This window comes from Amyelois transitella, chromosome 17 (assembly GCF_032362555.1).
Source record: "Amyelois transitella isolate CPQ chromosome 17, ilAmyTran1.1, whole genome shotgun sequence".
In the NCBI taxonomy this organism is placed as follows: domain Eukaryota; kingdom Metazoa; phylum Arthropoda; class Insecta; order Lepidoptera; family Pyralidae; genus Amyelois; species Amyelois transitella.
The window spans coordinates 8,587,158-8,608,212 of record NC_083520.1 but is presented as its reverse complement, the minus strand read 5'-3'; the positions used below and the strand labels follow the sequence as shown (position 1 = coordinate 8,608,212).

At 35.2% G+C, this 21,055-nt stretch overlaps 3 protein-coding genes across 5 annotated transcripts in view; 1 reads left to right on the top strand and 2 right to left on the bottom strand.

Moving 5' to 3' along the window:
• Positions 1-1,291: 1,291 nt before the first annotated feature.
• LOC106139854 (mitochondrial coenzyme A diphosphatase NUDT8) lies at positions 1,292-2,837 on the bottom strand. Its single transcript, XM_013341361.2, has one exon. It carries the CDS (start codon positions 2,624-2,626, stop codon positions 1,967-1,969), a length of 660 nt encoding a protein of 219 aa, XP_013196815.2. The 5' UTR covers positions 2,627-2,837; the 3' UTR covers positions 1,292-1,966.
• A 766-nt stretch (positions 2,838-3,603) lies between these two features.
• LOC106134216 (mitochondrial coenzyme A diphosphatase NUDT8-like) lies at positions 3,604-5,367 on the top strand. The gene has a single exon (XM_013334210.2). It carries the CDS (start codon positions 3,658-3,660, stop codon positions 4,306-4,308), a length of 651 nt encoding a protein of 216 aa, XP_013189664.2. The 5' UTR covers positions 3,604-3,657; the 3' UTR covers positions 4,309-5,367.
• Positions 4,863-21,055, bottom strand: part of LOC106139856 (chloride intracellular channel Clic) — a 41,273-nt gene continuing 25,080 nt past the window's right edge. For 2 of the 3 annotated variants that reach the window (XM_060949010.1, XM_060949012.1), the window contains 7 exons: positions 17,703-17,804; positions 15,375-15,539; positions 14,743-14,882; positions 10,089-10,191; positions 9,259-9,369; positions 7,809-7,868; positions 4,863-6,545 (listed from right to left, as the gene is read on the bottom strand). In XM_060949010.1, the coding sequence (XP_060804993.1) occupies positions 6,453-6,545; positions 7,809-7,868; positions 9,259-9,369; positions 10,089-10,191; positions 14,743-14,882; positions 15,375-15,539; positions 17,703-17,804 (774 nt within the window). In that variant the 3' untranslated portion in view covers positions 4,863-6,452. The remainder of the gene's footprint in view (positions 6,546-7,808; positions 7,869-9,258; positions 9,370-10,088; positions 10,192-14,742; positions 14,883-15,374; positions 15,540-17,702; positions 17,805-21,055) is intronic. The other variant, XM_060949011.1, reaches the window with a different exon arrangement.

The window sequence follows — 21,055 nt, the reverse complement described above, 5'->3', positions numbered from 1 at the left end:
GAACTTCCTTATATTGTGTAATGGTAAAGTACCTATAGGATGACAATGCTTTGTTAAATCTACATAAGTCCAAGGACCATCTCGATGAATAACGTCTGAAGCATGGCTAAAGGGAGAGCATTCTACGAGTAGAACCCATTTTAGAGCAGGTATGTGCTAATAACGAAGGTAAAAATTCTGATGATTTTCAGATCATCATTTAAGAGAATCTTATTTGATTCTCTGAAATTAATTGTAGTTACTTATGCATACGTAATTAAAGCTGTTACTATTATAAACACACATATAGGTAGGTATTTATATATATATATCCCTTGCGGGGTAGACAAGGCCTATAGTCTTGAAAAGACTGAAAGGACCCGTTCAGCTGTACGGCTTTATGATGGATTTGAGATTCAAACAGCGACAAGCTGCTAGTCCATCGTCCACAAGAGAAATCCCAACCCTTCAGGGTAAACGAGGCAAAAGGAGAGTTGTGTTTACCCTATCTAGAATGTGGTCATAAGCATGGTTATCTAAACCCGTGCTTCTTCCAAAAAACTGGGGAATGTAAATGGTGAAAACTTTCACACATAGATACATACTTACATACAGATGGGCATCTACTTGTTTTAGCTAATTTCATTGTTTGCGCTTTTGAACAGAAATAATGATAAACAAAATCAAAACACTACCCACAAAAAAATAAATAAAAAAACTTACAAAATTTGCTATCCATTGCGTATGTATATGAATAAAATATAACACAAAACTTGCACTTAAGTATGCGTTTCTCGTTGCTAGCGCGCGTACACCACACTTTCACGGTGCTCTTCGCAATGTTATATACTTGCAATGAGTACCACACATACAGCATGAAGTACCTCTTGAGGATAATTAAACTGTATCGATTTCCTCTTATCTTCCTGTTTAAAGTTTAAATAATTGTACCTGAGCATTTTACGTTTGGATAATCGAAAGATTGTTTGTGTAATCGATGCGCGAAATTTTAATTGTTTAATTTATTTAGTAAATTAAAACGTTAAAACCAGCTATACATGGCCTATTAGTATTTTCAAGACTGTTGGCTCTGTCTACCCCACAAAGGATATAGAAGAGATTATGTGTATGCATGTGAATCAAATTTTTTTTCCAAATATGCAATCAAACAAGAAGTGTTATTTTGTCATACATATAATCTTGATACTATTTCTAACATAAAATTGATTGAAAAATTAAGTATAATTTGCAGACTTTATTGTATGCATGTATATAAATTATAAGGAAATGAGAGAGAAGTACATAAAAAATACACCTGGATTTACATAATAATTGAATACAATACTGTATATATATACAATTTACATACCCACTCAAAATTACCTACTTACAAAAACGTTTCAATTAACAATTAATATTTTTTGTCATCAAAATCATGACATAAATAAATTTAACTCTTTTTCTAAAAAAACTTTTGCATGTTTTTAACTTGTAGCATAAATATTTAAATACTGATTATGTACTTAGTATTTTTTTATGTTAAGGTAAATATGTAACAAAAGAAAATTAATTGAACAACTAATCCATGACTAGTCCAAACAAGAAAAAACAAAACAAACAATTCTTCATAAGATAAAATTGATCCATAAAAATATATTTCATTTTATTATCTGTTAAGTGTTTGCGTACATTTTTTCTTATGCATACATTTCACAATTGCACTAAAGTTGTTTTTTTTTAAAGATTATACAGATATCTTAGCCTCATTGCAGACCAAAACACCGCCCTTATACCACTCCTGCACTCCCAGTATTTAAAAGGCAATAATTAATCATTATATGATTTTTATTTATGTACCTATTTATTTTGTCTCATTACTGAGGTCAAGTCTTGCCATCACCTTTAACTCGTCTTTTTTATAGCTCTGGCTTCCTCCGTTGGACCTTTCAGAATTTATTTCCAATATGGAAAGAAATTCTTTGAAAAATTATAATTTCGATGGCATCAGTTCACTTATTCTATATCTTTTACGCATAAAGTCAGTTGTATATAAATTGTCTGGTAGAAAACATTGAAGGAACAAATGTGTAATAACTCCTGTGATCCCCCAAATTCTATGCTTTCCGGATGTGTACACAGGTAAAATGAGATTTTCATGTTGAAAGTGACCCTGTTTTTCAACATCACAAAGATCTTTCATAGGAACTGTGAATACATCATCAACTTCATCAACACTAGGTACCAATTTATCCACATCTAGGTTATTTAATAGTCCAACGATGGGATGTATAATCATTTTTTTATCTCGACCTTGAATAAAGGGCATTTTGGCCCAGATTTCAACATCTTCTGTATTAAAACCGATTTCTTCGTGTGTTTCGCGGAGTACTGCGTCAATTTCAGTCTCGCCCTCATCAATTTTCCCACCAGGAAATGAAACTTGTCCGCTGTGATTTTTAAGATTTGAAGACCTTAGTGTGTACAGTAAACAGACCTCTTCTTTAACAATACACAGTGGCACTAAAACAGAAGCATACACCTTTTTATTCCCATCATCATTCTGTATAAACATCGGGAGCTCTTTTATATTCGCTATGCAGCGATCTCGTGCCATTTTTGATAATAAAGTTCGAGGAGAAAACGACATAATGGTTGTTGGAATCTTGTGGTCATAAAACGTAGAAACAATCGCGTACGCATGTAAAAAATACACAATAACATATGTAATTTATCTTTCTTTCAGTCTAAAGTCCAAAGTATTTGTGATAAATAACAATTTAATTAATTGTTAGACTTTGAAACTTTGATTGCTAATTCTCTTCTCTTCTTCACTTCACTGCAATGAGTGATGATATGACATGACATGACTTTGACGTTGACGGCGACCTCTAGGGTAGGCAAAGGCGGCAAACTACAGTTTGTTAAAATATGGCAATCGAGCAAGGCTTATAAAAATATCGAAATACTGTAATGGCCGATTAAAACTGTATGATGTATCAGTATACTAAGTTCACTTCAGTAAACATAGCGTAATACTTAAAAGGGAAGTAATATGAACGTAACCTTGATCAAATCGGCGACGCCCTGACGAAAGGTCAGAGAATGAGTAGATACCTACCTGAACCCACCGTCCGTTTAATTGAGAGAGCTAAGAATATGCATGAAGCGAAATAAGTAAGCAGGGAACGTGGCAAGTGGAAATATCAGCCTACCCCTCAGGGGAAGAGGCGTGGCGTGATTTTATGTGTATAAGACAATGTATGAACAAAAATTGTCTCTGATAATAATCAGGAGCTCGCCTGGATCGTGGTTAAACGTTGGTCCCGGGTTCTCCTTAACGCCAGGATATATTTTTAGAGAAGGTTAAATAGTTGGATTCACTGATGGCCTAGATAGTAATAATAATAATAAATAGGTAGGTACCTACTTAATGATATAATAGATAATTTATATCTAAGATGACCTAATAAACGCGTTTCCGAGCATGGACAACATATTTTTAGGTTTAAATTTACAGTAAGGTTTTTATCAGTATTTCAGGACCTATTTAAAAAATTATATTGTCAAAAAATGAAAACACCAACCAAAACAATTATATAGCATCTTATCTCAATTTTCCATATAGGTACAAATTATCGTGATAAAAAACTTGATTGGTACCTTCCGTATCTTTCCGAGATGTGTGCAAAAGCGGCAAATAGTATAGAAAATTTGTTTTCTCTGGCCACTCGGCAGCATTGTATGTGGAAATTCAAAAGATATCCCGTGACCAGCTTGAGCAAGCTGCCTTCTGAAAACGAGGCTGCCTTGGTGCCTCTGTGCAGAGTGGACGGGATACCATCACTACTTTACACCGTGAGATCACAACATTTATGGTACACTAAAGGCGAAATCTCATTTCCCGGGGGAAAAAACATTCAAGACGAGACGATAATAGAAACCGCTTGTAGACTTACAGAGAACGACATAGGTTTGAAACCAGAGAAATTGGATATTTGGGGTCACGGGCCGTCCTTCCCGGGGCGGGACAATAAGATATTAGTCACTCCCGTCATTGCTTCCGTCGAAGAATTGGCTGATTCGGATTTGAACGTGGACAGCAAAAAAGTCGCAGAAGTGTTCACAGTGGCTATAGAAGTGCTTTGTGATCCCAACAACCAGTTCTCTGGCAAAAGTAATGGCTTCCTCCTGCCGGTGTTTGCCGCAGATAAATACATTATCAAGGGCCTAACAGCCTACATAACACATGTATTTTTAAATTGTGCGTTATCCAAAGATATTTATAACAATGACATAACGAAGCGAAAGAAAATTATGATCACATCTTGAATGTAGGTACATTTCTGGTAACATGTCTCCACTTCCATTACTTGTGGATGAATGACCCACCCGATATATTATTTTGATAACTTTTTACGATGTACTTTTACGATGGTTACAAATTAAACTGTTACTTTTATTTTAGAAAAATGTTTATTAAAGTACAAAACTAATGTAAGGTTATTTTATAAAATTTACAAAAATTATATATTAGTTAATCAAAGCTAAGCAAGGCACACGTAATTTTACACAAATTAGCACTTATTACTTAGACAACGCTCGCAAGAAGCATTTAAGAATAAATTCACGTAACTAGGTATAAAAAGTTTTACTAGAGCGTTGGTATATTGGACTTATTTGGCACCACAAATTAAAAGAATAAAAATCAGAATTAAAAATATATAATTGTATTCAGTAGGTACCTATTTTACACATATTTTTACGAGAAGCACATAAAAATCAAGAAGTCATTAAGACATCAAAAATCTAAAAAATAAACAGAAATTCTATAAAGCAAAACCAAGGAAACAAAAGGTGAAAAAAATAAAACACAAACAAAAAAATAATATTTATCCAGCTTTATTCCTTAACATTTACATTATAATCTAGTATGTCTAGTATTAATATTTTATACATTGTCCATCTGACATGTTGGTTGTGTCTCGCCCTTGTCTGTGTGTGTGTGTCTGTGTATAACTATGTTTGTCATTATTGCTTGCTATCTTGCTATCAAAATATATTGGCAAAACCTGAGAAATAAAAAAAAATGTCTACTAAATAAATAGGTGGTCCAACTTAAAGCATCGCTTTCTAACATTCTACTCAAGGGGTCACAAACATAAATTAGAAATTACATAACACGGACATTGTAAGAAAATAGTTTCTATAACAGAAAATAAGTAAGTACTTATGTATAACAATATAACTTTGACAGGTAACATTGGGGCAGGCAAGAGCTGTCACAAATGTTGCAATAATGGTATTAAAATAACTTCGCTAATCCAAAATTAATGTAGAATAAAAAATAAAAGGCAGAGGTTCGAAAAAAATGGCGGTGAAGTTTTCCGTCTATAACCTATCACTAAACTAAGAGTCCAAAGAGAACAAAAATAAATGAATACTGTAAACCAATCTTACAACTATTGTGAATATTTATAATACAAAAAATATCTCTGCACGTCTATTCGTTGTTTGAACGCTTTGAACGCTGAAACTATGCTAAAACTTAAAACATCTAATGTACCATTTTCTGTCAACGACAATAACACGATTTATCAGGTTTAACAAAAATGAAAGTCGCGGGTTTTACGTAAAAGGCTCAGCACCTCTGCCAAATCCTAAATCAATTAAATAAATAAATATAACAGAAGTTAATATATTTCTAACCAAACGTTTCATGGCCACTGTCATTTCTCGTGTGCTTTCAATATCGAATCAAAAGATGGTGTTTGAAAAATTGATACAAATCTACATAATTGCAATACACTTCGCGCATTTTAGGCTAGAATATATGTATCATATATATTATCAAAATGCCTTATAATTTGATATTAAATAAAGCCAAAGTTTAATTTTCTCAACTCGTATGTGGCTAGCCTAAAATATCACTTGACTCTCAAAGGTCATCCAACATCATTAAGCTCTAATTTCAATCGCACCATCATATTCATAATGTAAGTTAGCATACCTAAAACACAATGTACCTACTTAAAATTTGCTGATATAAAATGCTCATACCAAAATATAATTTCATAATATTTTTTATTCAACTTCTCATGTGATACTTTACCCAAAATAAGAATGACGTTCCTCGTATTGGCAGCCAATCACAAATTTGTTTTATAGTGATTTCCTGAGAAAACGCCAAACATGCATTTTCAATCAATTATCGCTATGTAAAAAGGAAAGAAGTTTTGATTATATTTTTAATCCAGTTAAGCAATTTAAAAACCCAATAGAAAAAAAACATTAAAAACAATGTTGGCAAGCACGAACTACAGCCACGAGTCAAGATTGGCGCCATTCTAAATGCGATTTACCAACAATAAAAATCGTGAACTTAATTTCAAAACGGTGGACATTTACAATAGATTTCACGCCCAATAACTGTTGTACCAAGGCTCAATTTCGCTCCACAAAATGTAAAAGAAATGTTACTCTGTGTTATTCAAGTCGTTTACATCGATTGGAATCGAGGTCGTGAACGTGGGCGTCTCCAGTTCTTCGTGTTTCTTCATTTTCAGCGCCTGCGGAAGGTAAATGGCGATATAATATAAAATAACATTTGCAATATAAGTTCAACAGAAGTTCAACTCGAGCTGATGGGCTATATACATTGAAAAATGATACTAAAACTTGGTAGGTCGAAACTAAGTACTAATACCATTTGATAACATCTGAATGACCATTGAAAAATCTATACAAAAATTAATTTATATTTTTGGCACAGTTAATTAATGCCGATAAGTATTATGTAATTTTACTAATAGGAAGAAATAAATATGCTTGAAAATTAATTCTACGTTAAATAACTATTCGTACATACGAATATTTAAAAATACATTTTGCTTCATAATACTCATGATATAAATACACCAAATAATAATAATGTAAAATCATAAATATTACATAGAGGCTCGAAATCAATTACTTAATGTCCCTACTGAAAATAAAATATTTATACGGCAGAATAATTGTTAGTAATGTCCACTACCCATGAAAATAGTTTGTTTTAAAGTACAAAGTTATGTGTTGGTGTAATAAAACTTTTATTAAAGTTGTAGGTAAGTACGTGGTTTTAAGGATTAATATTCAATTTAGCTCCATAAGATATTTTTTGAATGGAAAAACGTTTTGGAGTAATAATGAATGCAATTTCTTCTGGTTGATTAAATTAAAATATGTCAGTTCAAGTTTATAACCAAATTGATTAGTAATTATATAAACACGAACACTATAAACATAGCAGTGGAATTTCAACTTTATTTTCAGACAGAATGAAATTTATAAATAATGGTATGCAATACATCAAAATGTATTTTGAATGACGGTTATCTATTTATGAAGATAGAACATTATAAGCGCGTACCTAGATTTTATTTTAATTTGGAAATAAAATTTGAATTTAGAATAGTTAATTTATGAATTAGGAACACTGATTTAAAAATGATTAATAATGCTATATTAGAAATCAAATTTCAATTTTGAATTACATATTTGACGTTAATAATACCACAAACATTAAACGAATAGTGAACTTAATGGTATTTGAATTGAATTAAGGTGTTTGAAGTGCCGACAACACAATAATGAATCAGTTAGATTTGGTAATGAAATTTAAATTTAGAATGAACGGTAATATGTTTATAAAGTGCTAACAAAACAAACGAAACAAACATTTAAATTTGAATTAGGAGACAAAACAAATGGAACGATCAGTTTAATTTGAATTAGGAGTTATTTGCGATGATGAGTCAGCGATATGTCGGGTGATGATCACACGAACGTACCGAATCCTGGCCGTTTTGCCGCACCAGCGTCGGGGATAGACCAAGACCTTTCGCTGATAACTGTTGATAATATTATTATATATAGGTATAGGTATGAAGAATTAAAGAAATAAACAGTACATAAACTTGTATTCAATTGGATAGGATTTCTTTCATAAAATAAGTAGAAATATATTTATAAACCATAGTTAGTTTAAAATGCGAATGGTACAAATGCAGAGAGAAAATTTTGAAGCTCCTATCTATTTTTCCTTTTGAATATCGGTTTAAATTTGTTAGTTTAATCATATACCGATTAAACTAATAAATTTAAGGTGCGAGATTACAATAAGAAGTGCAACCACAAAGAGGTTTTTATGAAGAAAGGGTCCAATTAAGAATGATATTCGTGAATTGCCAGGCGTCAGTGCAGAAGAAGCAGTAAATAACTGCACTGCAGCATTTCCTTCAACAACGTCAACTTCACAACTATCCAAACTTAGAATAAAAATGTGGACGAGAGAATACATTGTTCAGATTAATTTATTTATATGACATTTTAATAATAAATAAAAAAATAAATATTTTTTAAGAAGGTTGAAGTCTCCAGAATATTTACATCGTGGATGGTGGTAGCATAATCTAATCTACATACATATAGTATATAATACTTAAAGAGACTAGGCGCTCATCGTTTGAGCTTTAAGCTGATCTAATAAAAAGTGTCATGCACAAAGAGGCACAGGTTTAAATCCTCCCTCCGCCATGTACTCTGACTCTTAACCTTGTTTTGTACATTAGTTTGAGAGCTAACCGATGCTATTACGTCGAGCGTAAACATCATGAGGGAACCTGCACATTCAGTAACTAGATGTGTGTTTACCTTGATGCAATACGAGTTAGGTTCCCCTGCAAAGGTTGCGGAGGTCAGATGGCAGACTCACACACAGTGAAGGGAGTAAAATCTCACCAAATCCAGGATACATACATATAATCACGTCTATATACCTTGCGGGGTAGACAGAGCCAACAGTCTTGAAAAGACTGATAGGCCACGTTCAGCTGTTTGGCTTAATGAATAATAAATCATGATAATCATGGTCTAAAAGGTCGAGCTCCTCTCCAGAGAGGTGATGATGTAACTTGAATAAATTTCAGGAGGGAAAAGAAGTGTATGATAAACTAGCTGTGCCCGCGACTCCGTCCGCGTGGAATAGTTATTTTGGGCATCATTGAAGCCCTCAAGGGTAAATAATATTCCCCGTTTTTTTTTTCACATTTTCCATTATTTCTTCGCCCCTAATAGTTGCAGCGTGATGTAATATAGCCTATAGCCTTCCTCGATAAATGGTCTATTTAACGCAAAAAGAATTTTTCAATTCGAACCAGTAGTTTCTGAGATTAGCGCGTTCAAACAAACAAACAAACAAACAAACAAACTCTTCAGTTTTATAATATTAGTATAGATTACCTGCTGTAGTTTGTAATGGTTGATGATGTCCTGGTCGGCGGGGCAGCTCTGTGTGAACGCGTCCAGCTGGTACATGTGGTACATGTAACGCCACAGAGCGCGGAAGCTCGTCTGTAAATCAACGAAATATCTTACATACATACGTACATACATAAAATCACGCCTCTTTCCCGGAGGGGTAGGCAGAGACTACCTCTTTCCACTTGCCACGATCTCTGCATACTTCCTTGGCTTCATCCACATTCATAACTCTCCTCATGCAAGCTCGGCGGTTTCGGGTACTTTTGACCTGACCCTTTACCAGGACGTCCTTAATTTGATCAAGATACGTTCGAAATCTCTTATATGTATATGAAATTCTCGTGTCACAATGTGCGTTCCCGTACTCCTATGAAACGGCTCGACTGATTCTCATGAAATTTTTTGACCATATTGAGTAGGTCTGAGAATCGGCCAACATCTATTTTTCTTTACATTTTTTTAACTAGAAATTTCTTTAAAAATTATTTATATGACAAAACAACGTTTATAGTAGATACAATAGGGTAACAATTTTAAAATTTAAGGCGATAGGCCTGCAACTCTTAGGTAACAATCTACATGATGTAGTCATACTGACTCTTTCCGATTTACACCATGGTAACAGTTGCTATAAATATATTGTTAATAAATGATTCATAATGTGAAATTGTTAAAATGTTTATTTTAATCTCAATTCTATCCTTGAGCCAAATAGCTGAACCATTCAGTCTTTTCAAGACTGTTGGCTCTGTCAACCCCGCAAGGGATATAGACGTGACCATATGTATGTTTATTTAACAGACACGCACTGGTATTTCGAAGTCTACGAAGTATTTCCCGGCGACGCGGATGTGCTGCAGCCGCGGCATCAGCTCGCAGTCGAAACAGCACATGGTGTCGCCAGTCAGGAACCTGCAATAGAACGAGCGCATGTTTAAAGGGAAATATATTATGTATATCTTGTACTAGCTGTGCCCGCGACTTCGTCCGCGTGGAATAGTTATTTAGGGCATCATTGAAGCCCTCAAGGATGAATAATTTTCCCCGATTTTTTCCACATTCTCCATTATTTCTTCGCGCCTAATAGTTGCAGCGTGATGGTATATAGCCTAAAGCCTTCCTCGATAAATGGTCTATTCAACACAAAAAGAATTTTTCAATTCGAACCAGTAGTTCCTGTGATAAGCAACAAACAAACAAACTCTTCAGCTTTATAATATTAGTATAGATATAAAATTCTCGTGTCACAATGTTCGTTCTCGTACTCCTCCGTAACGGCTCGACCGATTCTCGTGAAATTTTGTGAGCATATTGAGAAGATCTTATAAATAATAAATAATAATAATAAATACATACGGGACAAATTACACAGATTGAGTAGCCTCGAAGTAAGTTCGAAACTTGTGTTACGAGATACTAACTCAAGGATACTATATTCTATAATAAATACTTATATAGATAAACATCCAAGACCCAGAGAAAGTTCGTTTCTCATCATGCCCTGACCGGAATCCGAACCCGGGACCTCCGGTGTCATAGACAAGCGTATTACCGCTGCGCCACAAAGGCCGTGTTTAAAGGATATATAATTTGTATATAAAATTCTCGTGTCATAATGTTCGTTCTCGTACTCCTCCGTAACGGCTCGACCGATTCTCATGAAATTTTGTGAGCATATTGAGATGATCTGATAAATAATAAATACATACGGGACAAATTACACAGATATAGTTTGCCTCGAAGTAAGTTCGAAACTTGTGTTACGAGATACTAACTCAAGGATACTATATTCTATAATAAATACTTATATAGATAAACATCCAAGACCCAGAGAAAGTTCGTTTCTCATCATGCCCTGACCGGAATCCGAACCCGGGACCTCCGGTGTCATAGACAAGCGTATTACCGCTGCGCCACAAAGGCCGTGTTTAAAGGATATATAATTTGTATATAAAATTCTCGTGTCACAATGTTCGTTCTCGTACTCCTCCGTAACGGCTCCACCGATTCTCATGAAATTTTGTGAGCATATTGAGAAGATCTGATAATAATAATAAATACATACGGGACAAATTACACAGATTGAGTTAGCCTCGAAGTAAGTTCGAAACTTGTGTTACGAGATACTAACTCAACGATACTATATTTTATAATAAATACTTATACAGATAAACATCCAAGACCCAGACCAATCAGAGAAAGTTCGTTTCTCATCATGCCCTGACCGGGAGTCAAACCCGGGACCTTCGGTGTCATAGACAAGCGTATTACCGCTGCGCCACAAAGGCCGTGTTTAATTTAAAGGATATAGATGTATATCTTGTATATAAAATTCTCGTGTCACAATGTTCGTTCTCGTACTCCTCCGTAACGGCTCGACCGATTCTCGTGAAATTTTGTGAGCATATTGAGTAGATCTGAGAATCGACCAACATCTATTTTTCAGTTTTCCCCTTCCCTCCCCATCCCCTTATCACTAAGGGGAGTGATAAGGGGACAAGTGACACCACAATTGGCGGACACCTAAACTTTTTCCCGTGAATGTCGTAAAAGGTGCTTTAGGGAATAAGCCAATTAATATAGATAAGGTTCCCCTGAAAAGGTTGCGGAGGTCAGACGGGAGTTATGCTTCGTGTAAAAACCTTACTTTTCCAATCCAGTGTTCTCGTCATAGCCGCAGCCCTGGATTCTCTTCAGAGAGAGGTGACTAACGCCTGAAGGATAAATGGTTTTAGCACAAAAATACCGTCGTCTGACCTCAGTAACCCGCAGGCAAAAGCAGAAATATACAATTCATTATTTTGTGCCGTGTGGTTCCCGGCACTAATACAAAAAAGAATAGGACCACTCCATCTCTTTCCCATACATGTCGTAAAAGGTGAGTAAGGGATAGGCTTACAAAAATGGGATTCTTTTTTAGGCGATGGGCTAGCAACCTATCACTATTTGAATCTCAATTCTATCATTAAGCCAAATAGCTAAACGTGGCCATTCAGTCTTTTCTAGACTGTTGGCTCTGTCTACCCCGCAAGGGATATAGACGTGACGTGATATATATATACATACACATTATTATACTTATAATTATACTTCTCCTCTTAGATTTCACGGGTCTATACACCCCGGATTTTTGAGAGGCTTGCGTGGGGATATAAATCCAACACGTTTTGGAGAAGTTGATATCCCGGGCATATCAATAAATGATATACTTATTATTATACATTATATATATATAAACATGAATGAGATGGAAGGCGAAATTGAAATGTTCGAAATTGTGGAAGCACTTAAGAGTATGAAAGCGGGAAAGGCTGCTGGGTGTGATAGAGTGTCGGTCGAGATGCTTAAAGCAGGAAAAGGCGTAGTAGCTAGTCAGTTGTACTGCCTTTTCAATTTGTGTTGGAGAAGCGGCCGAGTACCAAAAGATTGGTGTAAGGCTGTTATCGTGCCACTTTACAAAGGAAAAGGGTCACAGCTGGACTGCAAAAATTATCGTGGTATAAGCCTGCTTAGCGTCGTCGGCAAAGTGTATGCTAAGGTATTGATTAATAGAGTCAGGAATGAAACTGATGACAAAATATGGGATGCTCAAGCGGGATTTCGAAAGGGAATGGGATGTACTGATCAGGTCTTTTCCTTGCGGTGCATAGCCGAAAAGTTTTTGGCCAAGAGTCAAAAAGTCTATTGCACATTCGTAGATCTGGAAAAGGCCTATGACAGAGTTGAGAGGAATGAATTGTGGTCAGCACTTTCTATGCATGGGGTGAGCAGTCTCTTAATACGAGCACTGAAATCCTTATATGAGGATTCGAGTGCTTGTGTCAGGATAAACGGAGCGCACACTGAGTGGTTTAAGATTGAGAAAGGCGTTAGGCAAGGATGTGTTGCGTCACCGTGGCTGTTCAACCTATTTATGGATAGCTGCTTGACAGATTTGAAAGAGTCTAAAAGTGGATTAAGGATGAATGAGTTACTCGTCAAATGTCTGCTCTATGCCGACGATCAGGTTATACTGGCGTCATCAGCGGAGGAGTTACAGGAGATGGTAAACTGTATGCATGAAGCTTTAAAAGAGAAAGGAATGAAAGTGAACGTAAGTAAAACTAAAACACTGGTTTTTGAAATGGAGAAAGAAATGACAGCATGTAATATTTTGATTGGAGGAGAAAGAGTGGAGCAAGTGAAAGAGTTTGTATATCTAGGATCAAAGTTTACATCAGATGGCAAGTATGATAGTGATATTGAAAGGAGAGTGAACGCGGGGAACATGGTGAATGGAGCTTTGCATGCCTTTATGAGCAGTCAGAAACTATCCAAAAAGGCTCGACTGGCTGTGCACAGGGGCGTGTTGGTCCCGACATTAATGTATGGGAGTGAAAGTTGGGTATGGCAAAAGAAGCATGAAAGCAGAATAAATGCAGTGGAAATGAGAGCGTTAAGGAGTATGATGGGTGTGAAATTGAGTGACAGGATAAGGAACAGCGTGATAAGGGAATGTTGTGATGTGAAAGAAGATGTAGTTACAGGAATAGAAAAGGGTATGTTAAGATGGTTCGGTCATGTGGAGAGGATGAATGAAAGCAGGTTGACTAAGCAGATATACAAGGAGAGTGTGGAGGGAAGGGTCGGAGTGGGAAGACCTAGACGAACGTATCTTGATCAAATTAAGGACGTCCTGGTAAAGGGTCAGGTCAAAAGTACCCGAAACCGCCGAGCTTGTATGAAGAGAGTTATGAATGTGGACGAAGCGAAAGAAGTATGCAGAGATCGTGGCAAGTGGAAAGAGGTAGTCTCTGCCTACCCCTCCGGGAAAGAGGCGTGATTTTATGTATGTATGTATGTATGTATATATAAACATTATTTCACAATAGTTACCCTATCGTTATCATTTATAATCCTTACACATCGTCGTGAAAATTTGTTAGATAATTATAAATCAATTAGAACTGTAAACGACAAAACTGGTTTGCCTTGAATAGATAACAGTATAGTAACTCTTTTTTGATATTCTTCTATAATTCTTTATTTCTTTTATGCCAGAAGCTTAGGCTTTATACGTGTGCTGTCAATAACATTATCAGAGTTATTCTGTTGGCATCCATTATATGTATAGTGGTATTACTTACTTATACTTTCGGGAAATAGGTAGTACAGTCAACAACATATCAACCTACCCAAATTCACTGCAAAATCTATTACCGCGTCATAGAGCTCCATGCAGTGTAACTTGATATGCGGTTGACTGTTCAATCTGCTTCTTACTTGGATTTCCTTAATTTCACCTAGATAAAATAATTGTGGAATTTGAATGTTTTCAACTAATTTCAAGACAGGAGACTATATTTAAATTTTCGTGTTGTATTAAAAATACTTATAATAACAAACAAATGTAACAAGTTTATATTGTTGTTGCATAATTGAATCATATTCATCCCAAACTCATCGGATTTGAACCCATCGTACCTGGTCTCCCTGCGCTCGAGCAAGGCGTCGATGCGGCCGAGGTGCGCGCGCAGCGCCGCCGACTTCTGTTCGTCCTTGCGCACGAGCACCAGCTTCAACTTTGAGTAGAGGTTCTCGATCAACGATGCTACTTCCTTGTCCTGCAATTACAATAAAAAAAATAATGTATATTAAATAGTTTAATACTTATATAATGATTTGAGAGATATAATAATATTGTGAAGTTGACGTTGTTGAAGAAAATGCTGCAGTGCAGTTTGTTACCGCTTCTTCTGCACTGACGCCTTGGAAGCGGCAGTAAACTTAGTTTTTAAGTAATTTATTTGACGTCAACCAATGTTGTTAAACCATACGTTTTGACAATTATTAAGCGATATATATTATCCTTTATAGTAATATAGGATAGAATAGTTGATATAATGAAATTCGTCATGAAACATGCTCACCCACGCTTTTACGTTATACCTTCCAGCACCGCGTTCTGGTGACTGGAGACCGTTTTCCGACATTTCTCCCTCCACTTGGTCACACACGGCGTCCCTCAGTTTTCCATTGACCCTCATATTATCATTAGCGACGTCCAGACAAGATCTCCTCTTACTTAAGTTAATGAAAAGGTTAATAAAGCATACCTGTACAAATAAGTTGTGCCCCCCAGGTACCGACTTCATGATGTGCCTCTCAATCTTCTCGTTCTCCAGTATCGCGAGGCCGTTGTCGATTAGGATGGGCGGGTGCGTCGCTTCGAAGTTGGTGCGGAAGTCTGGCGGCGGCTTCTGCATGTCTACTGTTGTCACCTGGAACCAAATAAATAACCTTTTATATTTTATACAATAACTTTTTATTATTTAATTTGAGAGCGTTTTTTTTTTTAATTCAATATTGGATTAGGCATTCGTCTTCCATCTCACTTCATGGTAAGTGACGATGAAGACGATGTTACATGCCTATCCTAAAGATACCGATTTATTTTCCTTTTGAACTTGTTTGCCCTCTATCTGGATGATTGTAAGCATAATGTTCCAAGGTCTAAGGTTGTATGAATATGCAAGTTTAAATAAAATGTATTCAGTAATTGCCTTGAAAATGGGAGAACAGCGACGTCGGGAGGGAATTTCTAATGTACTGTGGTCTGTAAGGCATTTATAGGCAAAACATAGAAAATCATAATGTAAGTTTCTTATATTTTTTCCATAAAAAGATGTATTCAAGATTTTACTCGTAGCGATAAGGCTACGGCTGTCAACTTTTTGTATAGATTGGTACATGTCGCCTATAGGTACTTTAGTTTTTAAGGAGTCACAGTGAACTAAACGCGTTTATTGAAAGATTTTAATTGTTTATAAATAACATACTTTCGAAACTTTCGAATCGTACTAACATGTTTATTGTTAACCAAACAAGGTGATCAATTTTTATGTATCATTTCGTGACTAAAATTGCACGTTGCATATTGCACAGTATGTGTATTGTGTTTTTGCAATAATCCATTTCAGCAATAATAAATTTAATTATAAGCATTAGCGCATTGCCAGTAAACAACAATAGCTTAATGGATTATACCAATTTCGACAGTTTAATTAAACGATCACAATGTAAAACTTGCTTCACATTGGACGAGTTGTGTAGGCGAGTGAAGAGCAATTAAACAAGGACGAGTGGTTTAGGCGAGTGAAGAGCAATTAAACAACAAAGAATTCACTAATTAGACAGTAATAATTCGTAAATAGGAAATAAAATGAGCACGAATTGCATTAATAGTCACATAAAAATTAGTGCATTGTCATTTTCTTAATAATGAATCATACCACAATGCAATATATTGACGACACTATTTCCTAATATTTTATGAGTGCACCTCATATATATATAAATATAAACTTGTTACATTTGTTTGTTATTATAAATATTTTTATACAACACGAAAATTTAAATATAGTCTCCTGTCTTGAAATTAGTTGAAAACATTCAAATTCACTTCATGGTAAGTGACGATGAAGACGAAGATGTTACATGCCTATCATAAAGATACCGATTTATTTTTATTTTGTGTGCTTGTTCGCCCTCAATCTGGATGATTGTAAGCATATAGCATGTAAGTATTTCCTAATATTTTATGAGGTGCAGTGAAAACAATATCCAGTGCGAATTACATTTTGTTCAATTTTCGTTATACATAGATACATATGTATAATCATGACTATATCTCTTGCGGGGTAGACAGAACCGCATTCTTGAAAAAACTGATAGGCCGAGTTCACCTGTTTGGCTTAATTTTCGTTATATTAATCTTGAAATGGAAATTAAAATATTTACTAGCAAGTAAACTCCATTATTTTACTCGACCAATGTGTGTTGAACTTGCAGGAATTTTAATTAATGAAAACAGTTATTTTGTAAAGTAATAAAAGAAATGAAACAGATTTGAACAAGTTAATTTTATTACTTGTCATAATTACCTAATGGGTAATTAAATATAATGCAATGCCTGTGCACATGATTTGTGTATATTTTATATAGGTACCTATCTGATATATTATAGAATATGCATGTAAAATATAATTAACTTACTTTGAGATATGCTAAATAAAACTACTTAATTTTGTGATGATTTACACGAGTTTATATCTGCTAGGCTAACCAGCTTAGCATTCTTCTTTTAGGCGATGGGCTAGCAACCTGTCACTATATTTGAATCTTAATTCTATCATTAAGCCTATCAGCTGAACGTGGCCCACCAGTCTTTCAAGACTGCTGGCTCTGTCTACCCCGCAAAGGATATAGACGTGATCATATGAATAAATGAATACATGTACTACTTATGTATATATTAAAATGAATCTTCATTTTTATAAGCTCTTTTAAGTTAAATTTAATTCAAAATTGAACCATAATATATAAGTCATTTTGGCATAAATATATTCATGCAATTTCCAACAAAAGTTTGTACAATGATCTACCTTTAGGCTGATTGTTTTGAGTTCAGCTAATAAATATAGGTCCATGAAGTACTCCTGGCAGAAAAGACATGCTCCCTTCCGTCGCCCGTCGATGGTGGATGCCTGAAACATGAGAAAAACATCAAATTAATACTAACTTATTTTCCCCAGAATTGTAGGCAAAGATCGCATTTTTTCATTTGCACTGAACACTGAATATTTATTTAGCTCCTTCAACTTTCATCAGACTTTTTATGTAAGTTAGTCAGTTTTTGCTTCTAGACCTTTCTTCAGAACGTCCTCGATTACGAGTAGATTAAGGTACCTTCCTACTAGGCCTTCCCTTATTGAAATTATTTTTTTAATAATCAATTTAATTTTTAAATTTTAAATCAAGAACCTACATATGTTACTGAATCTGTGGTGTGTATACTTGTAATTGAATGTAGTATGTAAGCACTGTTGATATACCAATTTAATAAATAAATATAAAGCAAAAATTAGTAAATGAATGATATAATCTATAATGTACTCTTAAAGCGACTCTGTAGCGTTTTATATGAATATTCATTAGATCTTTGTCTAACCTAAACTGTGGCCTATTGTGTCATGTATTGTAGACAATTCGTAATTCACGTTCCTCTTACACATACAAGGCAATATTTTAGTATCTAAGTTTTAGCATTTAAACCGCTTATCGACAGATATAACAGTTTTTGATGTGGTATGTCGCGTGTCTTTCGAAGTCCTAAATTATATATCTTATCAGCCAACCGGCTTGGACCTCCACTGTCTATCGAGCCTTTGTACTATTAGCTCTATCTACCCCATAATAGGTAGATAGATAGAAGCTTAATTATAGATAGATAGAAAGATAAAACTCTTAATTGCACCATTAGAGTAAAACATACAAAACAGATAGAAATGGTACAAAGGCGGACTTATCGCTAATGCAATCTCTTCCAGTCAACTTTTGGGTGGAAGTAAACTGAGCAGGAGATTACTAAAATAATAACAAAATAAATTCTTCAAAAAGAAAGAAGGTTTAGTTCTATCGGTGCAACGAATATTTATCTTATTACTGTGTGGTAGGAATTAGGGGCATCAACACATGGAAATCAAAGCCTTGCCTGCACGAGTTACAATAGGTACGTTTGTTCGAAAGCTCTTTGTTGGGATCGTGACTCATCGATGGCCGAGGTCAAAGGGCTTTCCATATTCAAACGCTTTGCTGCTTACTTTCTACGGTGAGTCAAGTACAACAACAATGTGTTTAGTAGAATCATCAAGTACTGCTTTGTTGTTCAAAATGTTGTCAACTTTTCACTTACTATCGTTAACTTAGTTACAAAAGATTTGATAAATTATTCATATGTAATATGAAGGGTGAGGGAAACGTGCATATTTAGGCAACTGGATGTGTAACCATGAATCCAATACGAGTTAAGTTTACCTGCAAAGGTTGCAGAGGTCAGATGGGAGTCGCTCCGTGTAAAAACGTGACTCACCCATTCTAGGATCCATGGTCAAAGACATACTCCGGGCTTTTCTCCAGAGAGGTGAAGATGAAACTGGGACTAATGCAAGGAGGAAGAAAAAGATGTAAATTATTGAAGGGAATTTCAGAATTCAGCAACTGAAGCACTGGACTTATTGCATTCAACATCAGAAAAATGCAGAATGTGTAATTTTCGATTCCGATAACATGGATGATATTAATCATATTGAACTTAATATGAAAAAAATAAAGAATTACCTATTATAAACTCTGGCTTAATAAGACTGACATGTCTTAAAGAGAGAAGTCCCTTAATGTAATAAAGATTAAAAAAACCCTCTGGCTTTTTAAACAATTGCATTGTAGGCACATAGTATCAGTTAGAACATGTTTTCGCGAGAAACAGTATCGGAGAAAGGCGAACGAGAGTATTGCGACAACTAGATCAAAGCTTGCCAAAGCGAACCAATAATAACAGTCACAACAAAACCAACTTTATGATGCGAAACTGATTATACAGATATATTTTCTAATTGACCGTCACAGTTACAGAGAAAAGATAAATATTGTTAGACGACACGCTCAATTGCCTTCGACTATTTATCAAGTACAAGTAAACATTACATGAAACGTGCATAAAGAGAGACTCAACAGTAATATATAACACTGACCATTTGCATGCCGCCACACGTATTGAGGCTTTAACCACATTTTATACAGACTATAGCACCGTATACATACATACACTTTAGACACGTAAATGTACATGCTTTAACATAAGATTTTAATCGAATAAGTTTAGTTACATTATTAAGAAAACAAAGCATTTCCTATCTTATCCGTATACTAGGAAAAAGTGTCTGACAAATCAACTAACGTTCAGCTGACATTCGAAGTCACAATCGCTTTCAAAGATATAAGTAAGTACCGATAATGTATAAAGCATCAAGCCGCTACGCGCTAAACATATTATGAAAATCTGAAACCAAACTTTCTTAAAAACCCAAAGAAAACAGGACTTCATCAGTTCTTAAAATATTAAAGTGATTTAATATTTTAAGAACTGATGAAGTTGTACCTAACAGAAAACATCTTGACCCGTGTTGGGTAAAGTATAAGAAAACAAAGCATTTCCTATCTTATCCGTATACTAGGAAAAAGTGTCTGACAAATCAACTAACGTTCAGCTGACATTCGAAGTCACAATCGCTTTCAAAGATATAAGTAAGTACCGATAATGTATAAAGCATCAAGCCGCTACGCGCTAAACATATTATGAAAATCTGAAACCAAACTTTCTTAAAAACCCAAAGAAAACAGGACTTCATCAGTTCTTAAAATATTAAAGTGATTTAATATTTTAAGAACTGATGAAGTTGTACCTAACAGAAAACATCTTGACCCGTGTTGGGTAAAGTATGTTACATCGAAACAATTTCGTCTGAAAATGCAGTTAAACCATCGAAAATAGATAGACCATGAAAAGGAGAACATTCCGCGAGCATAGTGTCACTAGTGTCCATTGCCTTGCGGAATAGAAACCAGGCGGAGCGATGAAGCGGCACCGACTACATTGATGAACGTGACGGGCGGCGTTGGCACTTTTTTTTACGAGGAATTCGTATCGTGGAAATTTCGTTGATTTACTGAATGCAAGAATTACTAATGTTGAATCGACAATCGCCAGTCACTGAACGGTAATCTACGTTTGGGCACTTCTATAGCAGGGATTCGAGTGTCGGAAATTTTGCTAGGTCGCTGAATGCAAGAACGTTAAATCGACAAACTCTAGTCTTAGAATGGCGTTCGGAAGCATACATTGATGAGGACTCGAGGATCAGTGTTGGCAGTTTGTTACAATAGGTTCGAGTCTTAG